The sequence below is a fragment of the Pan troglodytes genome, chromosome X, assembly GCF_028858775.2.
Source record: "Pan troglodytes isolate AG18354 chromosome X, NHGRI_mPanTro3-v2.0_pri, whole genome shotgun sequence".
Lineage (NCBI taxonomy): Eukaryota > Metazoa > Chordata > Mammalia > Primates > Hominidae > Pan > Pan troglodytes.
The window spans coordinates 107,585,223-107,609,140 of record NC_072421.2 but is presented as its reverse complement, the minus strand read 5'-3'; the positions used below and the strand labels follow the sequence as shown (position 1 = coordinate 107,609,140).

General features: G+C 41.1%; 1 protein-coding gene across 10 annotated transcripts in view; it reads right to left on the bottom strand.

Moving 5' to 3' along the window:
- Positions 1-23,918, bottom strand: part of TMEM164 (transmembrane protein 164) — a 181,267-nt gene that overhangs the window by 70,432 nt on the left and 86,917 nt on the right. For all 10 annotated transcript variants that reach the window (XR_010154924.1, XM_016942933.3, XM_016942937.4 and 7 more), the window contains one exon: positions 4,655-4,721. Coding sequence is in view for 9 of the 10 variants with exons in the window: in XM_016942933.3 (XP_016798422.1) it covers positions 4,655-4,721 (67 nt within the window). In the remaining variant the exon portion in view is untranslated. The remainder of the gene's footprint in view (positions 1-4,654; positions 4,722-23,918) is intronic.

Sequence of the window (23,918 nt, the reverse complement as noted above, 5' to 3'; positions counted from 1 at the left end):
AAGATGGAGAACTCAGAGAAACTGAAGCCTAGGCATTCTCTAGCTGATTTGCAAATCCCAGTGCCAGTAAGTCACAGGGCAGAGTAGAACACATGGAAATTCACTGAGGGCCCCAAATCCTTTAGCTGACTGTCACAACTACTTCCAATGCCCTGTCACTCTGTCTTTGTGTATGTGAGTATATGTATGTCTATGGTACCAGTACACACACTAATCAGTTCATTTTATTTTTCTTGCTTCCTCATTACTGCTAATGAGCAAAAAAATAAAATAATTAAAAAGATAAAGGGCCAAGAAGGAAGGGCAAAAGTCAAAAGCTGGCTTCCAACCTAATTGGATCATCAGGTTTAAGAAAGAGTTGCCAATCCTCATGTGTCTCATGTTAAGTCAATCTGAGCTCAACTAAGGGGCTGCAAGGCAAAAAGCCCTAAAGCCAGAGTAGTCCAAGAGGGATCCCAACCATCTAAAAGAACCAGACCTAAACCAATTGCAAATACATAGGCAAATGGAGACATTCCCAGCTTTTCTAAGCATCACTTTAGAAAAAGAGCACAAAGATTGACCAGATTGGCTGGAATCACTAGTTAAGAGACAGCCCAACAAAGAAGTTTCAATGTCAGGAGAGGTTACTTGAACATTTTTGATAAGTTAGTTGACTACAGCCTCACATTTATTTGGAAAGTATTAGCTGTTAATGTAACAGATACACCAGCACATCTGCTATGAGATGGGGGAAAAGGAAGGAGGAAGGAAAGGCAGAGGGGAGGGAGGGAGGAAGGAAAGCAGGGTGAGGGGAAGAAACAATGGTTTCTATGTAGGGTAGTATGGGTGCTATGAGCTGAATTGTGTCCCCCCAAAATTCATATGTTGGAGCCCTAACTCTCAGTACTTCAGAATGTGACTGTACAATATCTGCAGAAAGGCCTTCAAAGAGGTGATTAGGTTCAAAGGAGGCCATTACAGTGGGCTCTATGCAATCAGATGTGTGTCCTTATAAGAGGAAATTTGGCTAAACAAGAGACACTAGGGATGTGTGCGTAGAGAAAGGACCAAGTGAAGAGGCAGCATGAGGGTGGCCATCTGCAAACCAAAGAGAGGCCTCAGAAGAAACTAACCTTGCTGGCGCACTGTGATCTTGGGAATAACAGTACCTTGCCTCATAAGTTTATTGCAACGATTAAATAAATCTAAGCCATGTAAAGCACTTAGAACAGTGGCACATAGTAAGCACTCAAGAATCAGCAGCTGATAGTGCTGCTACTGTTACTTTTTATTTTTTTAGAGATGGAGTCTCACTCTGTTGCCTAGGCTGGTGTGCAATGGCATGATCATAAATCACTACAGCCTTGAACTCCTAGGATAAAGCGATCCTCCCACCTCAGAAGGGAGGGCGGAAGTCTCAAGCAGCCTGGACTACAGGCTTGCACCACCATGCCCAGTTAATTTCTATTTATTTGTTTATTTATTTGGAGGCGGAGTCTCACTCTGTTGCCATGCTGGAGTGCAGTGGCGTGATCTCGGCTCACTGCAATCTCCACCTCCTGGGTTCAAGTGATTCTCCTGCCTCAGCCTCCCAAGTAGCTGGGATTACAGGCATATGCCACCACGCCCAGCTAATTTTTGTATTTTTAGTACACAAGGGGTTTCATCATGCTGCCCTCGATCTCCTGACCTCATGATCTGCTTGCCTCCACCTCCCAAAGTGCTGGGATTACAGGTGTGAGCCACCAGGCTCAGCTGATTTTTAAATTTTTTTTTAGAAATGAGTTCTCACTGTGTTGCTCAGGTTGGTCTCAAACTCCTGGCCTCAAGTGATACTCCCATCTCAGCCTCCTGAGTAGCTGGGACCACAGGTGTGAGCCACTGCACCCAGCAACCGCTACTGTTATTGATAAAGGGACTAAGGCTACTTCAGCAGACCCAGGGAGATATGTACCTTTTGTGTAACAATATTGACTGAATGAAAACTTCACCACCAGCTTTCTAACTGATTTCAGGTATGTAATGGAGCATTTTGGGGCCTTCATTCTCATGCTTCTACAATGAGAATCAAAATTTCTGTTTATGTTCAATGGCTTTGCAAGAAGAAGGTTATTTGGTTTTCATTGGGGGAAGGGTCCTACTAGAAAGAGAGCTGAAGGTGGCCTGTCTAGAGGAACTATATCTATCCACCTCTGCAGGTGCTGTTTGGCCAGAGTTGTGGGCTGGAAACACCCCAATTCAGGATCACTAACTCTATTAGCCCAGGGGGAGATTTTCTGATGCACCTTCCTTTTCTGGGATCTGATAGAGCTGCTGAAATTTGAGAAAGCAGCTCTCTATCTGCCTGACTTCTCAGTCTCCTGAGAAAACAGGTACAAGGGGGAGCAGAGAGATGATAAGACAGCATTGGATCTACTTTTCTGCCCTAGCAGGTTACCTCCACAAGCAGGAAGTAACTTCTGCTCCAACCCTGTTCCACAACCCTGAGGCAGGAAGGACTTATGCTGTGGTATGGGAAATTCACCGTTTTTTGTTAAGTTTCCCAATTTGGTTTATTTTTACCATTCTTTGGAATTATCCCATCTAACTCTGAGACCAAGTCAGGAGTTCTGATTCTACACTTCACCAGGTGAAGTCAGGCAAGTCACAGACTGTGGGAGATGTAGAAGGCAGGGCAACAGTGCCTGTGTCAGCGGCCTGTGCCTACTGATCCCAGCTCACAGGGGAATGTTGAACCAAGTGCACCCTGACTATTAAGACAGAGGCTGTGCCCCCTGCCCTCCCCAACACAGATGTTCCCCTCCATCAAGAGCTCAAATGCTTTATCTGTAAGATGCTTTGGGGTCCTTGGCAGAAAAGGTCTAGTCCATATAAGCTACCTTGGGAGTCCTGTTAAAATGCGCATTCTGATGCAGGTGGTCTGCAGGTGGCCCCTGAAATTCTGCATGTCTAACAAGCAACACCCATGTGATGCTGATCCTAGGACCACACTTTGAGTTACACACTTGGAGTAACTGTGAGTTACGAACACCTGGGACAGTGATTCTCCAAGAATGGTCTAAGGACCCCTGCATTGGCATCACTTGGGGACTTGTTACAAACATTCAGTCCCTGCCATTACTTGCAGACTCTCTCAATCAGACCCTCTGGGGATGGGGCCTGACAAGCCTCATGTTTAACAAGCCCTTCAGTTGATTGCTATGAACATTACGTTTCAGAATCATTGCATGAAATCAGTGGTTCTCAACTCCCACTCCATGCTAGAATCACCTGGGGAACTTTTTAAAACACAATGCTCAGGCTTTATCACAGATCATGAACTCATCCTCTCCAAGGGTGGGGCAGGGCATCAGTGTTTGTTTTTAATTTTATTTTTAACTGACAAATAATTGTGGGTACTTATAAGGTACGTACAGTATGATGTTTTGATATATGTTTGCATTGTGAAATGATTAAATCAAGCTAATTAGGTGAGCCTGGAACATACTAGGGTTCAAAATCGCTGCTTTAGATGAATGTTTTCTCTATAATTTCTACTGATATATGACATGCATCTTGAAAATTGTAACTATCATAAAGGTATACATGAATATTTGTGGGGAGGAGATGACAGGAATATTTGTGGAGAGGGAGCAAAGCATAGCTGTGGTTTTAGGATCAAGAGGCTTAGGCTCCAATCCTAACTGCCACTTGGAATTTTACTCCCTGAGTAAAATTTTCTTCCTCTGTAAAACAAGAGGCCATAATTCTTGCCCTGTCTACCTCAAACACTGCTATGCGAAAAACCTTGTACACTGTAAAATGCTATCCAAAAATGATTATCAATTAAAGATTTAAACTATGATCTTAATGTTTAAGGCAAATTTAAGTCAGAAAGCAGTAGTAATAATTTTACAAGTGATTTCTTTTTCTGAGCTTCTCAATGTGACCTGCTAATGCCTCCACAGTCTCACATTTGGGAGTCTGAGGACATGGCTCGTAGCTCCTGCTTCTTTCTGGGCTGGTTTATCACCCAGCCCGCTGCGACCATGGGATTCTCCCTGCTAGCCATGAGGGGCTGTTTGGTCCAGACTGGCCCATGGGTTTGGGTGGATGGGGAAGGAATCTAATTCTTGCCCTAGGAAGTCCTTGGAGAAGTGGACAGGTTATGAGGCTCCCACAGCAAATTATTCAAGGCCAATGTGGCTGAATCTAACGAGAGGCCCTTAGAACACCTGAAAGCTGCTTTCTTTCCATTAAACCTCTCCAAGAGTTTGTATAGGCTTTGGTCTGCCCTGGTTATTTTATTTTTTTATTGTTTTGAGGCCGAGTCTCGCTCTGTCGCCCAGGCTGGAGTGCAGTGGCACAATGTTGACTCACTGCAACCTCTGCCACCCAGGTTCAAGCGATTCTTCTGCCTTAGCCTCCTGAGTAGCTGGGATTGCAGGCAAATACCACCATGCTTGGCTAATTTTTGTATTATTAGTAGAGATGGGGCTTCACCATGTCGGCCAGACTGGTCTCAAACTCCTGACCTCAAGTGATCCACCCGCCTCGGCCTCCCAAAGTGCTGGGATTACAGGTGTGAGCCACCGTGCCTGGCCAGCTATATGTATATTTTTAAAATCACATGGGCATATAGGCAAGTACTGCTTTGGATGTTGCTGTTACATTCCTAGAAGAGGCTACTTACCAGCCGAGTGTTTACCACAGGAAACAGCAATGCCAGAAGAGCTCCATTCAACATGTGCATCTGTAGCCTAGAGGGGGAGAAAGATAAAGTTCAGGTCATACTCAGACCCTGATACAAAGGGAGAAAAAAGACACGTCAGGTTAAGCCATGGCATATGGAAGAGAACTATGTATACAAGTTGCTCTCTGTGGAAAATGGCACTGGAGTTTGCACAAAATGAATTAATAGTGGCATATTTTGTATTAACTGAAATGTTCTGAAGAGCACCATCACTGGCTCAGAATCCCCTGAACACTTCCTGAACATACTTTGGTTACAACACTTTATTAAATAATGAGCTCTGTGTTCCCTAAACATTCAGTCAGTCCCAATCAACGGCTTCAACTGCTACAGCTTGGGCGGCATTAGAAAAGGGGAACTGCGGGAGGTAAGTGTTCTGTTATTACAGTAGAAACCTATTTATTATAACATGGCTGCTTATTTACACTGTCATGTATAATCCTTTTCCCCAAACAGAGACCTAGACAGAAAAAGATTGCTACAACCCAGGAAGCCAACTGCAGTGTTTTGCAAACTATATTTCCCCACTTTCTTAGAAATGCCCTCAGGAGCAAAAGTGGGCAGCCTTCCAGGCTTTCATTTACATATTGGGCTCTGTGACTTAAAAGCAAAACAAAAAAGAAAAAAGAAGAAGAAAACCACTGGTCTCCAGCACTGGTTAATGATACTGTTTCCCAATCCCAATGCCAGACTTGTTAAAATACATACATATTAGAAACCCTTCATAAGTCAAGCACAATTAACTCAGGAACAAACCCTGCTTGTGAGGGCTCTGGGGATGGATTTAAGTAGCTTCCTTCATTATTAAAGGCAAATGGTTCTTTACTACTAAGAGAGATGAAAAGAATGACAGTCTGTTCCTCTTGAAGAAACGTTGATTTGATGGGTCATGGACAACCACCACTGAGGCAACACGCCTCTTAGACCTCAACACTAGATGGGGGTTGATGTCAATCTCAATCTCACACACACACACACACACACACACACACACACACACACACACACACACACACACAGAGCATACCTCCTATGCCCTGGCTGGGAAAACAGTCCACATGTTGAAGACTCCCTAGAACTTTAGCTCTTCTCTTGGCACTCACAGATGTGTTTGTAACGCTAAGAGATGTGGCTGGGTGCGGTGGCTCATGCCTATAATCCCAGCACTTTGGGAGGCAGAGGCTGGCAGATCACCTGAGGTCGGGAGTTCGAGACCACCCTAGACAATATGGCAAAACCCCGTCTCTACTAAAAATACAAAAATTAGCCAGGCATGGTGGCAGGCGCCTGTAACCTTGGCTACTCGGGAGGCTGAGGCACAAGAATCGCTTGAACTCAGGAGGCGGAGGTTGCAGTGAACCGAGATCATGCTACTGTACTACAGCCTGGGCGACAGAGCAAGACTTGGGGAGGGGAAGGGAGGGGAGGGGAGGGGAGGGAAGAAGGGAAAAAGGGAAGAAGGGAAGGGAGACAGACTGAAAGATGTTACAAGGAGACCCCGGAGAATGGCACAGAAACCCCAAGACTGCTTTTCACTTCCCCTAGGCTGTTTCTTCCTATTGTTCTTTGTCACCAAAACTTTGCGAATAGTGATGGTATGCACTTAATATATTCCAGGCATCCTTAATTAAGAACCAGAAGAAAAATAATAATATTCCAGGCAAGTATCTGATTAACTGCTTTACATGAACTTTCTTGCTTAATTTTTATACCAATCTTCTGAGATAGGTACAATTACTTTTCCCATTTTGTTGATAAGGAAACGAGTTTCAGAGAAGTGAGGTGATCTGGTCAACACCACACATAAGAGAGTAGAGTCAGAATTCAAAACCAGGTTTATCTGACTCCAGACCCCAAACTCTTATATCTCTCTTGCTGCCTTGTATAAAATTCCCTGGTCCCTTCCTCCTGCCAAAGTATGACCTCAGGTGGAAGGTTAGAATGTTCCTCTTTCCTTCCTTTTAGTTTCAAGAGTCTCTCTGCCTCCTTCTTCCTTCCCTGCCCCTGGCTTAATAAGATTTCAAAGGATGACTAAAGTGGAAAAGGCTGTTTGGCTACACAAGGCCATCACACTCCTTCAGGTTAATAGGGCTTGGCCTGGTCCATAAAAGGGAAGAGGCACACCAACGCAATGTCACTCCAACCTCCCTGGGGCTGGCCAGGTTACCACAACCCTTTTTCAGCAGTGTCATTCAAGGTGGCACCCCGTGTCTGACAAATGGCGTACTAAAAAATCTGGCTCAAGCCTCACTGTCTATAGCAGGAGCTATTAACCGCCATTCCAGGCCTTCAGTGAAGTAGAATCTGGCTTAACCCTGCCCCTGGGCCCTCCTATGTGACAGCCACAACATAAAGACTCACTCTGGGAGAGGGAAAAAAAAAATCACATCAACAGTCCAGATGAAAGCTGGATTCTGGGCTGGGCGTGGTGACTCACACCTGTAATCCCAGCACTTTGGGAGGCTGAGGCGGGAGGATCACTTGAGGTCAGGAGTCCAAGACCAGCCTGGCCAACATGGCGAAACCCCGTCTCTACTAAAAATACAAAAATTAGCTGGGCATGGTGGCAGGCGTCTGTAGTCCCAGCTACTCAGGAGGCTGAGGCAGGAGAATCACTTGAACCTGGGAGGCAGAGGTTGCAGTGAGCCAAGATCATGCCATTGCACTCCAGCCTGGGTGACAAAGCAAGACTGCATCTCAAAAAAAAAAAAAAAAAAAAAAAAAAGCTGGATTCTGGTGCCAGGCTTTGCCATGGACCTCAAAAGAAATGTCAGCATTTGCACAGGGCCAATTAGACATTTGGACACCAAAAGTTAAATCTTGAGGTTGATGGAACTGATCAGGACCTACGGACGGCCAAAGATGAAAATAAAACTAACATCAAGATCCAAAACAGTTAAGTCCCTAGATAAAGACAAGCATTGCTCTGGGTTCTCAAAATTCAGTTTATACAAGCTATATATATGCTAGAGGGTGAATTATCTTTAATACATAAAGAAGCCTTGCATATTAATAATCACAAACATTTCTAACATGTATTGAACATTTCTATGTGCAAATCACTGGGCTAAGGATTCAAATATATCATCTCATTCAGTCATCAGAGTTTTTATTATAACCACCATCATCTTCTTCATTTCATAGTGGAGAAAACCAAAGCTCCAAGTGATTAAGTGATCTGCCCAAGATCAAACAGACAATAAGTGGCAGAGGCTGAAGTCACGCTCAGATGTCGCCAAGTTTCAAGCTTGTATTTTTGCCATTGTACTCTGCTTTAAATCCATGGCATGAATGTTACATATGTTCTCTCTCTCTCTCTCTCTCTCTCTCTGTGTGTGTGTGTGTGTGTCTGTGTTTCTATGTGTGTATGTATCAGACTGCAGGCCAGGAAGGAAAAAGTTCTTGCGTGCCAATGGGGCAAGGAAGGTCATGCCTAAACCCCTTGTGTGTTCTGTGGCAACTATCCTGATCACACAACTACATTGCCCTTTACCGACAAAGCACAGCTCTACAGGTAAATGACTGACCAACTCAGAAGCAGAGGCCTTTGTTTTAACTTTATACCCCCCTCCAGCCTGCCACAAAAATTTGTAATGGGTGTGGTAAATGGCTATAGGGCCACTAGAAAGTCCTGTGAGGGAGTTCCCTCATCTGTACAATAGGAACCATAATAGTACCCAACTCATAGGATTGTTATGGGAATTATATTTAAAAAATGCATTAAAATGTGCATGGCATATAGTAAGACTCATATAAAACATTTGTTAAATAAATGGTGAAGAACTCACCTAAAGCCTCAAGATGGATAGATGGATGGATGGATGGATGGATGGATGGATGGAAGGAAGGAAGGAAGGGAGAGAGGAAGGGAGGGAGGGAGGTGGGAGGGAAAGGAGTGAAGGAAGGACAGGAAGGGAAAAAGGAATAGAAAAAAAATCATATGAGAGACAAACTACTTAAAAAATTCAAAGTATGAGAAGGAGGTCCAGAGAAAGCAGATGGACAGACTGAAGGCCAGAACCAAAAAGCAGAGCTTGGGGCAGACTTATATTTGGTTAGTCATACTTATAAACCTCCTTACCAGCTCAGAGTATTGGTCATTGTATTGTATATACAGTTGATCTTTGAACAATGTGGAGGTTAGGGGCACTGACTTCCTGAGCAGTCTAAAATCTGCCTATAACTTTTAACTCCTCTAAAGTTAACTACCAATAGCTTACTGTTGACCAGAAGCTTTACTGAGATCAATTAACACAAATTTTGTATGTTATATGTATTATATATTGTATTCTTACAGAGAAGAGAAAATATTAAGAAAGTCATGAGGAAGAGAAAATACATTTAGAGTACTGTACTACATTTATCAATACCATAAGTTTGCATCATCTGTTCACAAGATGAATCGTCGTCTAAAATAGTGGGTAACTGCAGCTGCAGTCCTCAATCTATGGTGCATATCAAGCAATTCAACTTTTCCTTGTAATGTCTTAACTTTTCTCTGCTTCTTGGGAGCACTTCAGCATGACTAGTGCACTTTGTATGGGTCCTCTGGTGTTATTAAACATTTATGGTATTGCACTAAACACCATGAAAAATGCGAGAACCACAAGGATCACTTTTTTATTGGGATCAACCATTTACTGGAGAAAGAACAGCCCATTCGGAGATGATCAGGGGCACAGGGCATTCTAAGGGATACTCACAACACCTGAGCTCACTGCAAGAGGCAGCTATAAAATTATTACAGGAGTACAGTATGTACTACAGCTAATTTTATGCAGTTATGTTTTAATAGTGCATCTTTATATCTGTTTACATCTCTCAATTACGATGGCACAATGTACAGTCTATAAGTGTTTGTGTACATAAGCTTTGATAAATTTTAACTTTTTGTAATAGATTGTGTATATTTTAGAGTAGTAAACTATAAAATACACTAGTGTCTACATGTATTTATTCATTCATGACATACTTAACCTTTTCTTAATCTTTTTCAATACTTCTAGGCTATAAGACTTGCCTGCAAATTTTTTCAAATTGTCAAAAATCCCCAAACCTTTTTCCAATATATTTATTGAAAAAATCTGCTTCTAAGTGGACCTGCATAGCTCAAATCCATGTTGTTCAAGGGTCGACCCTTCCCTCATGTTTTCCATCCTGTTTAGTGTGATACTGTAACCCCTGAATAACACCAGGGGATCCAGATGAAGTGCCACCAGTCATGCTGGAAGTGCTCTCCCAAGAAGCAAAGAAAAGTCATGATATTACAAGCAAAAGTTGAATTGCTTGATATGCAGCATATATTTTATTTTCTGTATATTGTGATATTTTGATATCTTTAAAAACCTTTCTGGCTAGAGACAGCCTGCCCCCACCCCGACCCCCATCCTCCAGCCAATTCTTAGAGACAGCAAGTACTCACCCAGAAACATGCCTTTGATATGCAAACTAACCAATCCAAAGCCAGACCTCCTCTATCTGCCCCTTATACCCCAGGAGGCTATATTCCTCTTCCTTAATTGCCCCAGGGCCAGACACCAGATAACTAGGGTGCAGCCCTACAGCTTAGAGGCCTGCTGAAACTATTCAAACTAGCCAATCCTTAACTATTCACCCTGTCCTGCCCTGCCCTGCTTTTTCTGTGGAAACCCCAATAAAGGCAGTAGCCTAAAACTTCCTCCTTGCTCCTATCTCCTGCCTCCTGACCACCCTAATGTCTTTCCCAAGTGGCCTTGCCTAGTATCCTGGGCCTCTTGTCTCTAGGACCAGTGAATATAATAAACTTTGTTTTTTCCTTACCCTCTCCTCTGTCTACTCTTGTGGCCACATCTGACTGATCACCACAAAAGAACACAAGATAGCCGTTATTACTGACACAAATATTTCCTATAAGCTTTTTTGGTTTTGTATAGGATGCTACACTGAGTCTGCTTAGCTGGTAAGAATCTGAGGCAATATGGCAAGCACCATGGTTTTGGTTCTCTTCTAGATCAGTTAATTTTGTTGAATTTAGTTCCACAAACATTAGTCAATCCATTACTGTGTGCCTAACATTGTTGCAGGTATTGTAGGGAAAAGAAGATAAGTATAAGTAGGACACAGTATCTGCCCTCAAAAAGCTAACAATTTTTATGAGAAGGCAAGAAGTGAAATAACTAGAGGAAATGTAGTAAAATGGTTAAGGGGGTTTGGAATCAAGTCTACATTCCATCCCATCTCTACCATTTACTGGCCAAGTGACTATGGACAAATCACTTAAAATATGTGTCAATTGCCTCACAATTGTTAATTGAACCAATAAGAGTACCTACTGAAAGGGTTAGAGAATTTAATAAAATAAGACCATGTAAAGTGATCAATGTAGTGCCTAGAATATAATAAGCACTCAATATACAGTGGCTGTATTATCCTTAATAGATCAATGTAAATGAATATCACATTATTCATAACAAATGAAGCTATTATGATCCTTCACGAGATGAATTCTATTTTAATTTAGTACTTGATAACAACCAAGAACAAAAAGATATGGAACAGATGACAAATTCTCTGGATGGCTGGAAAGGCAAATTCATAGATAGGAATTCTCAAAGGAAATTATAAAATATTTTGAACTGAACAACAACAACAAAAATATGCTAGTAACAGGAAAAAAATTTTTTTAACACAGTCTCACTCTGTCACCCAGGCTGGAGGAGGGGAGTGCAGTGGCAGGATGTGGGCTCACTACAACATCCGCCTCCCGGGTTCAAGTGATTCTCCTGCCTCAGCCTCCCAAGTAGGAGATTACAGGTGCCTGCCACTATGCCCAGTTTTTGGTGTGTTGGTTTTTTTTTTTTTTTTGTATTTTTTGTAGAGACGGGGTTTCACCATGTTGGCCAGGCTGGTCTTGATCTCCTGGCCTCAAGCAATCCACCCACCTCGGCCTCCCAAAGTGCTAGGATTACAGGCATGAGCCACTGCACCCAGCTGGAAATTCTTATATTAGGCAAAAAGAATGGTCTCAAATTAGCAATCTAAGCTTCCACCTTAAGAATAAAAAAAATAAGAGCAAAATAAATCCAAGGCAAGCAGAAAAAATGAAATAATAAAGAGCAGAGATCAATGAAATGGAAAAGAAAAACAATAGAGAGGTAGGGCTCAGTGCCTCGCGCCTGTAATCCCAGCACTTTGGGAGGCCAAGGCGGGGAGATCACTTGAGCCCAGGAGTTCAAGACCAGCCCGGGCAACATGGTGAAACCTTGTCTCTACAAAAAAAATTTAAAAAATTAGCTGGATGTAGTGGTGCAAACATGTAGTCCCAGCTACTTGGAAGGCTGAGGTGGGAGAATCACTTGAGCCCAGGAGGTCGAGGCTGCAGTGAGCCATGAGCATGCCACTGCACTCCAGCTTGGGCAACAGAGTGAGACACTGTCTCAAAAAAAAAAAAAAATCAATAAAACCAAAAGTTTGTCTTTGAAAAAAGTCAATACAATTTATAAACTTCTAGGTAGAATGACATGGATAAAAAGAGAGAAGGAAAAAAGTTAACAATATCAGCAATGAAAGAAGATATTAGAACCCTAGCAATTAAAATTATAAAAGAATACTCCAACCAACTCTATGCACATAAATTTGACCACTTAGATGAAATGGACATATTCTTCAAAAACCACAAACTCCAAAACTCACCCAAGATGAAAAAGACAACCTGAATAATACTATTAAATAAATTGAATTCATAGTTAAAATCATCTGAATAAGAAATCTCCAGACTCAGTTTCAGTGACCAATTCTACCAAATATTTATACAATCTTGTTCAGAAAATAAAAGAGAAGGAAACATTTCTCATGTTGAGTTGAAGAGGGGAAAGAATGAACACATCAATCAATTAAACAGAATGGTCCATCACTACATTACCCAGATACCAAAACTAGAGGAGTTGGGTAGTGGGGAGGAAGGAGAGGAAGAGAAGAAGAAAATAGAGGAAAAAGAAGAAGATGAGGGAAGAAGAAGGAAGCAGGAAGAAAAGGAAGGAAGGAAGGAAGGAAGGAAGGAAGGAAGGAAGGAAGGAAGGAAGGACAGACCAATATTCCTCATGAACAACAGACACAAAAATCCTCAGTAAAATATTAGCAAATCTAAAGTAGCAGTATAGAAAGAATAATACTTGGCCAGGCACGGTGGCTCACACCTGTAATCCCAACACTTTGGGAGGCTGAGGTGGGTGGATCACGAGGTCAGGAGATCGAGACCATCCTGGCTAACAAGGTGAAACCCCGTCTCTACTAAAAAAATAAAAATAAAAATAAAATACAAAAATTAGCTGGGCATGGTGGCAGGTGCCTGTAGTCCCAGCTACTCCGGAGGCTGAGGCAGGGGAATGGTGTGAACCCAGGAGACAGAGCTTGCAGTGAGCCGAGATTGTGCCACTGCACTCCAGCCTGGGCAACAGAGCGAGACTCCATCTCAAAAACAAGAAAGAATAATACTCTATGACCAAGTGCGTTTTCTCCTGGTAACACAAGGTTAGTTCAATATTTGAAATTCAATTAATATAATTCACCAAATCAGTGCTGAAAAGATTAAAAAAGACTAAAAAGTACGTGATCATATCAACTGATACAGAAAGGGTATTTTGTCAAAATTCAGTATCTATTCATGATAAAAATTATCATCAAACTAGGAATAGTAGGGAACTTCCTCAACCTGATGTAGGGAACTTCCTCAGCCTGATAAAGGGCACCTAAAATTACTATGCCTAATCTAATACTTAATGGTGAAAGACTAAATGCTCTCCCCGACAACATTAGAAACAGGACAAGGATGTCCACTCTCACCACTACTATTAGACTGGCAACTTTAGCGAGGAAATCAGGCAACAAAAATAATAGAGATTGAAAAGGAAGAAGTAAAACTGTCCTTATTTGCAATGGACGTGATTATATGTATGGAAAATCCCAAGGAATCTACAAAAAAGCTCCTAAAAAATACATTAGTTTTTAAAGGTCACAGGATGCGAAGTCAACACACAAAAATCAATCACTTCTACACAGTAGCAGTGTACAATTGAAAAGCAACATTTTTGAAAGAACCACTTAAAATGTTTCAAAAAACTGAAATGCTTAGGTATAAATCTAACAAAATATTTAAAGGATCCATATGCTGAGAATGGCAAAATGCTGATAAAATAAAAGACCTAAATAAATGGAAAGACATACCTTGTCCAAGGACTGAAAGGCTCAACATAGGAAAGATGTGAGTTCTCACCAAAACGATCTATAGAGTCAAAGCAATTCTGATCAAAATCCCAACAGGATATTTTATAGATAGACTGACTCTAAAGTGTATATGGAAGGTCAAAGAAACAGGAATAGCTAAAATAATTCTGTAAAAGAAGCAGATAATGAAGGAGTCACATTGCCTGATTTTAAGGCTTACTACAAAGTTAAAGCAATCGAAACAATGCAGTATTGCCCAAGAATAGACACATCAATCAATGAAACATAATAGTCCAGAATTTGACCCACACAAATATAATCATTTGATTTTTGAAAATAGTGTAAATGCGGTTGAAGCAATTGGACATTCATATGTAAAATAACAAACTTAACCTAAACCTCACAACTTATATAAAAGCTAAGTCATAAATCTAAATAGAAAATATAAAACTATAAGTCTTAGAAGGAAATATATGAAAAAATCTGTGATCTTCAGTTAAGCAAACAGTTCTTAGACATGACTCCAAAAACACAATATATAAAAGAAAAAAAATGATAAACTGACATTAATCAAAATGAAAAACTTTTGATCTGTGAAAGACACTTTAAGACAATGAAAAGACAAGCTATATAACATATAACATGGGATAAAATATTTGCAAATCACATATCCAACAAAGAACTTTTATCCAGAATATATAAAGAATCCTCAAATTCAACAATAAGAAAACACACAACTCAGCCAGGAGCGGTGGCTCACGCCTGTAATCCCAGCACTTTGGGAGGCCAAGGTGGGCAGATCACAAGGTCAGGAGATCGAGACCATCCTGGCTAACACGATGAAACCCCGTCTCTACTAAAAATACAAAAAAAAAAAAAAAAAATTAGCCGGGTGTGGTGGCGGGTGCCTTGTAGTCCCAGCTACTCGAAAGGCTGAGACAGGAGAATGGCGTGAACCCAGGAGGTGGAGCCTGCAGTGAGCCAAGATCACGCCTGGGTGGCAGAGCGAGACTCCCTCTCAAAAAAAAAAAAAAGAAAAAAAAAGGGCTGAAAAAACTGTGAACAGACACTTCACCAAAAGAAGTTGTTATTGAATATGTTGTTGTTTTCACGGCAAATAAGCAGATAAAAATGTTCCCTACCATTAGAGAAATGCAAACTAAAACGATAATAAGATGCCACTTCTCACCTGAATTGCTATAATAACAACAACAACAAAAAAGACAATAGCAATGTGCAGAAACCGGAATTTTCATACACTGTTGGTAGGAATGTAAATGTAAAAGCACTGATTTGGAAAACTATTTGATGGTATCTTATAAAGGTTTTTTTTAATAAAAAAAGAAAAAGAAAAAACTTTCATAAGTTAAAAATACTAGTACTCACCCTACAACTCAATAATTCTGCTCCTGGCTCCCTACTAAGATGAAAACTTATGTTTACATGGAACCCTCAACACCAATGTTTACAGCAACTCTATTCATAATAGACAAAATCTGGAAGCAGTCCAGGTACCCTTCAATGGCTGAATGGATAAACAAACTGTGGTACCTACAGACCATGGAAAACCACTCAGAAATAAAAAGGAATAAACAATTGATACATGTATCGACTCAGATGAATCTCAAAGGCATTATGCTAAGTAAACAAAGCCACTCTCTAAAGGTTACATACTGTAAGGTTCCATTTGTATAACATTCTCCAAAGGACAAAACTACAGTGATGCAGAGCTCGTCAGTGGTTGCCAGGGTTTAGAAATCTGGGTGTCACACTAAAGGAAGAGTATGAGAAGTTTTCAGAAGTGATGGAGCAGTTCTAAACCCTGTCTGTGGTAGTAATTATAATAATCTATACATGTCTTAAGATTCATAGAACTTTATTCCCAAAAAAGCCAATTTGGCTGTATGATAATTGAACAAAATTCAAAAATGTATATGAAAAGCAAAACACTGAACTCTCCCAGTCTCAGCTTTCACACTCACAAAATAAGTGATCCAGGATTCTGAGCATTTTAAACAACGTTTTTCTGCCCTAGTTTTTTCTTTACACTTAAAGTTTTAAACATACAGTAAAATATTTTAAAAATTAGCACCTCTGCATCTACCATACAGCTTTAATAAATTTGAATATTATTGATTCAGTTGTCCTCTATGTACCCTTCCTGAATACGATTCATCTCCCCCAACCATCTACAAGGGGAACCTCTACTCTAAAGTAGTTGACTTCCTTGTTGCCCACGTTTTTATACATTTATTATGTTTGTATGTATCTACAAATCACATATAGTGTTGTTTCATGTTTATACCCTTAAATAAATGGTACATTGTATAGAGAAAGATTATTAGGCAAATTACATTTTCCACTTAACTTCTAATTATCCATGTTTATACATGTAGCTCTACTTCATCTGTTTTTCACTGCTGAATATTATTCACTTTTATGAATATACCACAAGGTAGTTACCCATTGTCATGTTGATGGACATCTGGATCTACTTTTTTCCTTCAGCCAGACACTAAGATTTACTTTCTGTGATTTGTATTATAAAAACAAAAGATCTGGCTGGGCACAGTGGCTCATGCCTGTAATCACAGCACTTTGGGAGGCCAAGGCAGGCAGATCATTTGAGGTCAGGTCTTCGAGACCAGCCTGGCCAACATGGTGAAATCCCATCTCTACTAAAAATACAAAAGTTAGCTGGTCATGGTGGCATGCGTCTGTAATCCCAGCTACTCAGGAGGCGGAGGCTGAAGTGAGCCAAGATCATGCCACTGCTCTCCAGCCTGGGCACAAAGTGAGACTCCGTCTGAAAAAATAAAATCTATTTCTACCATCCCGGAGTCCAGAGTCCTTCTGCACTGACTTTCTGTTTCTATAAACCCTTGGATCTAAGAGTGTATACATTTTTTTCCCACTTTGTGAGGTGCTGTAGCGCAACCCTGTCTGTCTTGTGGCAGGGAGTGCAGTTAGGACCTTGCGTTTCAGAATTCACATATGAGAAAGTAGGACACTTGCCCGTCCAAGATGGCTGAATAGGAACAGCTCCCATCTACAGCTCCCAGCATGAGTAACGCAGAAGACCACTGATTTCTGCATTTCCAACTGAGGTACCAGGTTCATCTCACTGGGGATTGTTGGACAGTGGGTGCAGCCCATGAAGCATGAGCCGAAGCAGGGCAGGGCATCACCTCACCCGGGAAGAACAAGGGGTCGGGGAATTCCCTTTCCTAGCCAAGGGAAGCCGTGACAGATGGTACATGGAAAATTGGGACACTCCCACCCTAATACTGCGCTTTTCCAATGGTCTTAGCAAACGGCGCACCAGGAGATTATATCTCGCACCTGGCCTCAGAGGGTCCCACGCCCACAGAGCCTTGCTCACTGCTAGCACAGCAGTCTGAGATAGAACTGCAAGGCGGCAGCAAGGCTGGGGAAGGGGCATCCGCCATTGCTAAGGCTTGAGTAGGTAAATAAAGCAGGCAGGAAGCTCGAACTGGGTGGATCCCACTGCAGCTGAAGGAGGCCTGCCTGCCTCTGTAGACTCCACCTCTGGGGACAGGGCATAGCTGAACAAAAGGCAGCAGAAACTTCTGCAGACTTAAATGTCCCTGTCTGACAGCTTTAAAGAGAGTAGTGGTTCTCCCAGCATGGAGTTTGAGATCTGAGAACGGACAGACTGCCTCCTCAAGTGGGTCCCTGACCCCCGAGTAGCCTAACTGGGTGGCACTTCTCAGTAGGGGCCAACTGACACCTCATTCGGCCGGGTGCCCCTCTGAGAGGAAGCTTCCAGAGGAAGGATCAGGCAGGAACATCTGCTGTTCTGCAATATTTGCTGTTCTGCAGCCTCCGCTGGTGATACCCAGGCAAACGGGTTCTGGAGTGGACGTCCAGCAAACTCCAACAGACCTGCAGCTGAGGGTCCTGAGTGTTAGAAGGAAAACTAACAAACAGAAAGGACATCAACACCAAAACCCCATCTGTACGTCATCATCATCAAAGACCAAAGGTAGATAAAACCACAAAGATGGGGAGAAACCAGAGCAGAAAAGCTGAAAATTCCAAACATCAGAGCGCCTCTCCTCCTCCAAAGGAACATAGCTCCTCGCTAGCAATGGAACAAAGCTGGATGGAGAATGACTTTGACAAGTTTAGAGCAGAAGGCTTCAGACGATCAGTAATAACAAACTTCTCCAAGCTAAAGAGGATGTTCGAACCCATCGCAAAGAAGCTAAAAACCTTGAAAAAAGATTAGACGAATGGCTAACTAGAATAAACAGTGTAGAGAAGACCTTAAATAACCTGATGGAGCTGAAAACCATGACATGAGAACTAGGTGACACATGCACAAGCTTCAGTAGCTGATTCAATCAAGTGGAAGAAAGGGTATCAGTGATTAAAGACCAAATGAATGAAATGCAATCAGAAGAGAAGTTTAGAGAAAAAAGAATAAAAAGAAACGAACAAAGCCTCCAAGAAATATGGGACTATGTGAACAGACCAAATCTACGTCTGATTGGTGTACCTGAAAGTGATGGGGAGAATGGAGCCAAGTTGGAAAACACTCTTCAGGATATTACCCAGGAGAACTTCCCCAACCTAGCAAGGCAGGCCAACATTCAAATTCGGGAAATACAGAGAACACCGCAAAGATACTCCTCAAGAAGAGCAAATCCAAGACACATAATTGTCAGATTCACCAAAGTTGAAATGAAGGAAAAAATGTTAAGGGCAGCCAGAGAGAAAGGTCGGGTTACCCACAAAGGGAAGCCAATCAGACTAACAGCAGATCTTGCAGCAGAAACTCTACAAGCCAGAAGAGAATGGGGGCCAATATTCAACATTCTTCAAGAAAAGAATTTTCAACCCAGAATTTCATATCCAGCCAAACTAAGCTTCATAAGTGAAGGAGAAATAAAATCCTTTACAGACAAGCAAATGCTGAGAGATTTTGTCACCACCAGGCCTGCCTTACAAGAGCTCCTGAAAGAAACACTAAACATGGAAAGAAACAACCAGTACCAGCCACTGCAAAAACATACCAAATTGTAAAGACCTTTGATGCTAGGAAGAAACTGCATCAACTAATAAGCAAAATAACCAGCTAACATCATAATGACAGGATCAAATTCACAAATAATATTAACCTTAAATGTAAATGGGCCAAATGCTCCAATTAGAAGACACAGACTGGCAAATTGGATAAAGAGTCCAGACCCATCAGTGTGCTGTATTCAGGAGACCCATCTCATGTGCAGAGACAGACACAGGATCAAAATAAAGGGATGGAGGAAGATCTACCAAGCAAATAGAAAACAAAAGCAGGGGTTGCAATCCTACTCTCTGATAAAACAGACTTTAAACCAAAAAAGATCAAGAGACAAAGAAGGCCATTAAGTAATGGTAAAGGGATCAATTCAACAAGAAGAGCTAACCATTCTAAATATATATGCACCCACTACAGGAGCACCCAGATTCATAAAGCAAGTCCTTAGAGACCTACAAAGAGACTTAGACTCCCACACAATAATAATAGGAGACTTTAACTCCCCACTGTCAACATTAGACAGATCAATGAGACAGAAAGTTAATAAGGATATCCAGGAATTAAACTCAGCTCTGCACCAAGCAGACTTAATAGACATCTACAGAACTCTCCACCCCAAATCAACAGAATATACATTCTTCTGAACACCACATCACACTTATTCCAAAATTGACCACATAGTTGGAAGTAAAGCACTCCTCAGCAAATGTAAAAGAACAGAAATTATAACAAACTGTCTCTCAGACCACAGTGCAATCAAACTAGAACTCAGGATTAAGAAACTCACTCAAAACCACTCAACTACATGGAAACTGAACAACCTGCTCCTGAATGACTACTGGGTACATAACAAAATGAAGGCAGAAATAAAGATGTTCTTTGAAACCAATGAGAACAAAGACATAACATACCAGAATCTCTGGGACACATTTAAAGCTGAGTATAGAGGAAAATTTATAGCACTAAATGCCCACAAGAGAAAGCAGGAAAGATCTAAAATTGACATCTAAAATCACAGTTAAAAGAACTAGAGAAGCAAGAGCAAACACATTCAAAAGCTAGCAGAAGGCAAGAAATAACTAAGATCAGAGGAGAACTGAAGGAGATAGAGACACAAAACACCCTTCAAAAAAATCAATGAATCCAGGAGCTGGTTTTCTGAAAAGATCAACAAAATTGATAGACCACTATCAAGCCTAATAAAGAAGAAAAGAGAGAAGAATCACATATACACAATAAAAAATGATAAAGGGGATATCACCACAGATTCCACAGAAATACAAACTATCAAAGAATACTATAAAGACCTCTACACAAATAAACTAGAAAATCTAGAAGAAATGGATAAATTCCTGGACACATACACCCTCCCAAGAGTAAACCAGGAAGAAGTTGAATCCCTGAATATAACAATAACAGGCTCTGAAATCGAGGCAATAATTAATAGCCTATCAAACAAAAAAAGTCCAGGGCCAGATGAATTCACAGCCGAATTCTACCAGAGGTACAAAGAGGGGCTATTCCAATCAATAGAAAAAGAGGGAATCCTTCCTAACTTATTTTATGAGGCCAGCATCATCCTGATACCAAAGCCTGGCAGAGACACAACAAAAAAAGAGAATTTTAGACCAATATCCCTGATGAACATCGATGCAAAAATCCTCAATAAAATACTGGCAAACTGAATCCAGCAACACATCAAAAAGCTTATCCATCACGATCAAGTTGGCTTCATCCCTGGGATGCAAGGCTGCTTCAACACATGCAAATAAATAAACATAACCCGTCATATAAACAGAACCAAAGACAAAAACCACACGATTATCTCAATAGATGCAGAAAAGGCCTTCGACAAAATTCAACAGCCCTTCATGCTAAAAATTCTCAATAAACTAGGTATTTATGGGACATATCTCAAAATAATAAGAGCTATTTATGAGAAATCCACAGCCAATATCATACTGAATGAGCATAAACTGGAAGCATTCCCTTTGAAAACTGGCACAAGACAGGGATGCCCTCTCTCACCACTACTATTCAACAGAGTGTTGGAAGCTCTGGCCAGGGCAATCAGGCAAGAGAAAGAAATAAAGGGTATTCAATTAGGAAAAGAGGAAGTCAAATTGTCTCTGTTTGCAGATGACATGATTGTATATTTAGAAAACCCCATCATCTCAGCCCAAAATCTCTTTAAGCTGATAAGCAACTTCAGCAAAGTCTCAGGATACAAAATCAATGTGCAAAAATCACAAGCATTCTTATACACCAATAACAGAGAAACAGAGAGTCAAATCATGAGTGAACTCCCATTCACAATTGCTTCAAAGAGAATAAAATACCTAGGAATCCACCTTACAAGGGATGTGAAGGACCTCTTCAAGGAGAACTACAAACCACTGCTCAATGAAATAAAAGAGGATACAAACAAATGGAAGAACATTCCATGCTCATGGATAGGAAGAATCGATATTGTGAAAATGGCCATACTGCCCAAGGTAATTTATAGATTCAATGCCATCCCCATCAAGCTACCAATGACTTTCTTCACAGAATTGGAAAAAACTACTTTAAAGTTCATATGGAACCAAAAAAGAGCCTGCATTGCCAAGACAATCCTAAGCCAAAAGAACAAAGCTGGAGGCATCATGCTATCTGACTTCAAACTATACTACAAGGCTGCAGTAACCAAAACAGCATGGTACTGGTACCAAAACAGAGATATGGACCAATGGAACAGAACAGAGCCCTCAGAAATAGCACCACACATCTACAACCATCTGATCTCTGACAAACCTGACAAAAACAAGAAATGGGGAAAGGATTACCTATTTAATAAATGGTGCTGGGAAAACCGGCTAACCATATGTAGAAAGCTGAAATTGGATCCCTTCCTTACACTTTATGCAAAAATTAATTCAAGATGGATTAAAGACTTAAATGTTAGACCTGAAACCATAAAAACCCTAGAAGAAAACCTAGGCAATAGCATTCAGGACATAGGCATGGGCAAAGACTTCATGACTAAAACACCAAAAGCAATGGCAACAAAAGACAAAATTGACAAATGGAATCTAATTAAACTAAAGAGTTTCTGCACAGCAAAAGAAACCAACATCAGAGTGAACAGGGAACCTACAGAATGGGAGAAAATTTTTACAATCCACCCATCTGACAAAGGGCTAATATGCAGAATCTACAAAGAACTTAAACAAATTTACAAGAAAAAATCAAACAGCCCCATCAAAAAGTGGGCAAAGGATATGAACAGACACTTCCCAAAAGAAGACATTTATGTAGCCAAAAGACACATGAAAAAATGCTCATCATCACTGGCCATCAGAGAAATGCAAATCAAAACCACAATGAGATACCAGCTCACACCAGTTAGAATGGCGATCATTAAAAAGTCAGGAAACAACAGGTGCTGGAGAGGATGTGGAGAAATAGGAACACTTTTACACTGTTTTTGGGACTGTAAACTAGTTCAACCATTGTGGAAGACTGTGTGGCGATTCCTCAAGGATATAGAACTAGAAATACCATTTGACCCAGTCATCCCATTACTGGGTGTATACCCAAAGGATTATAAATCATGCTGCTATAAAGACACATGCACATGTATGTTTATTGTGGCACTATTCACAATAGCAAAGACTTGGAACCAACCCAAATGTCCATCAATGATAGACTGGATTAAGAAAATGTGGCACATATACACCATGGAATACTATGCAGCCATAAAAAAGGATGAGTTCATGTCCTTTGTAGGGACATGGATGAAGCTGAAACCATCATTCTCCACAAACTATCGCAAGGACTGAAAACCAAATACTGCATGTTCTCACTCATAGGTGGGAATTGAACAATGAGAACACTTGGACACAGGAAGGGGAACATCACATGCCGGGCCTGTCATGGGGTGGGGGGCTGGGGGAGGGATAGCATTAGGAGATATACCTAATGTAAATGACAAGTTAATGGGTGCAGCACACCAACATGGCACATGTATACATATGTAACAAACCTGCATGTTGTGCACATGTACCCTAGAACTTAAAGTATAATAAAAAATAAAAATAAAGAAAGTAGGACAACTGCTGAGACTAAGCAGAAGCTATACAAGTATTCTATGTACTGCGCTGTTCACTTTTCCGTATGTTTAAAAATTTCCAGGCCAGGTGCAGTGGCTCACGCCTGTAATCCCAGCACTTTGGGAGGCTGAGACAGGCGGATCACAAAGTCAGGAGATCAAGACCATCCTGGTTAATATGGTGAAACCCCACCTCTACTAAAAAAATAAATAAATACAAAAAATTAGCCGAGTGTGGTGGCATGTGCCTGAAGTCCCAGCTACTCAGGAGGCCGAGGCAGGAGAATTGCTGGAACCCAGGAGGTAGAGGTTGCAGTGAGCCGAGATTCTGCCACTACACTCTAGCCTGGGCAACAGAGCAAGACTCCACTCAAAAAAAAAAATTCAGACTAAAAGAACATAAAAAACAAGCAAGTAAAGAAAAAAAAAAGGTAAGTAGAACAGGGAGGCTTGGCTGGCTTTGCCTGTGGACACAAAGATAATTCCCTGGTTGCAGCTGGTGGTTTCCCACTTCCTTGTTCTGAACCAAATGGGGCCGCACAACCACAGAGACTGCAGAATTTTTTTTTTCCCTGTGAAATTCAGGAAGTTGGCAAATGCCCCTATCTGGAAGGTACTCAACTGGTAAAAGAGGCTACTTATCTAAAGGCAATTTTCATTCTGAAATTTTACTTATCTAAATGAAAGCAATTTTCTTTCCTTGAGACCCAAATTCTAACAGTGAGTACACAGATGACAAAGTGTCAAGACAAGGATAATGCTATACGCTACTACTAACAATTATTGAGTTCCTGGTATATGTTAGATTTCATGCTAAGAAATTTACATGGGTCATGTCATCTAACCATTTTTACTCAGGAGGGTCGTTA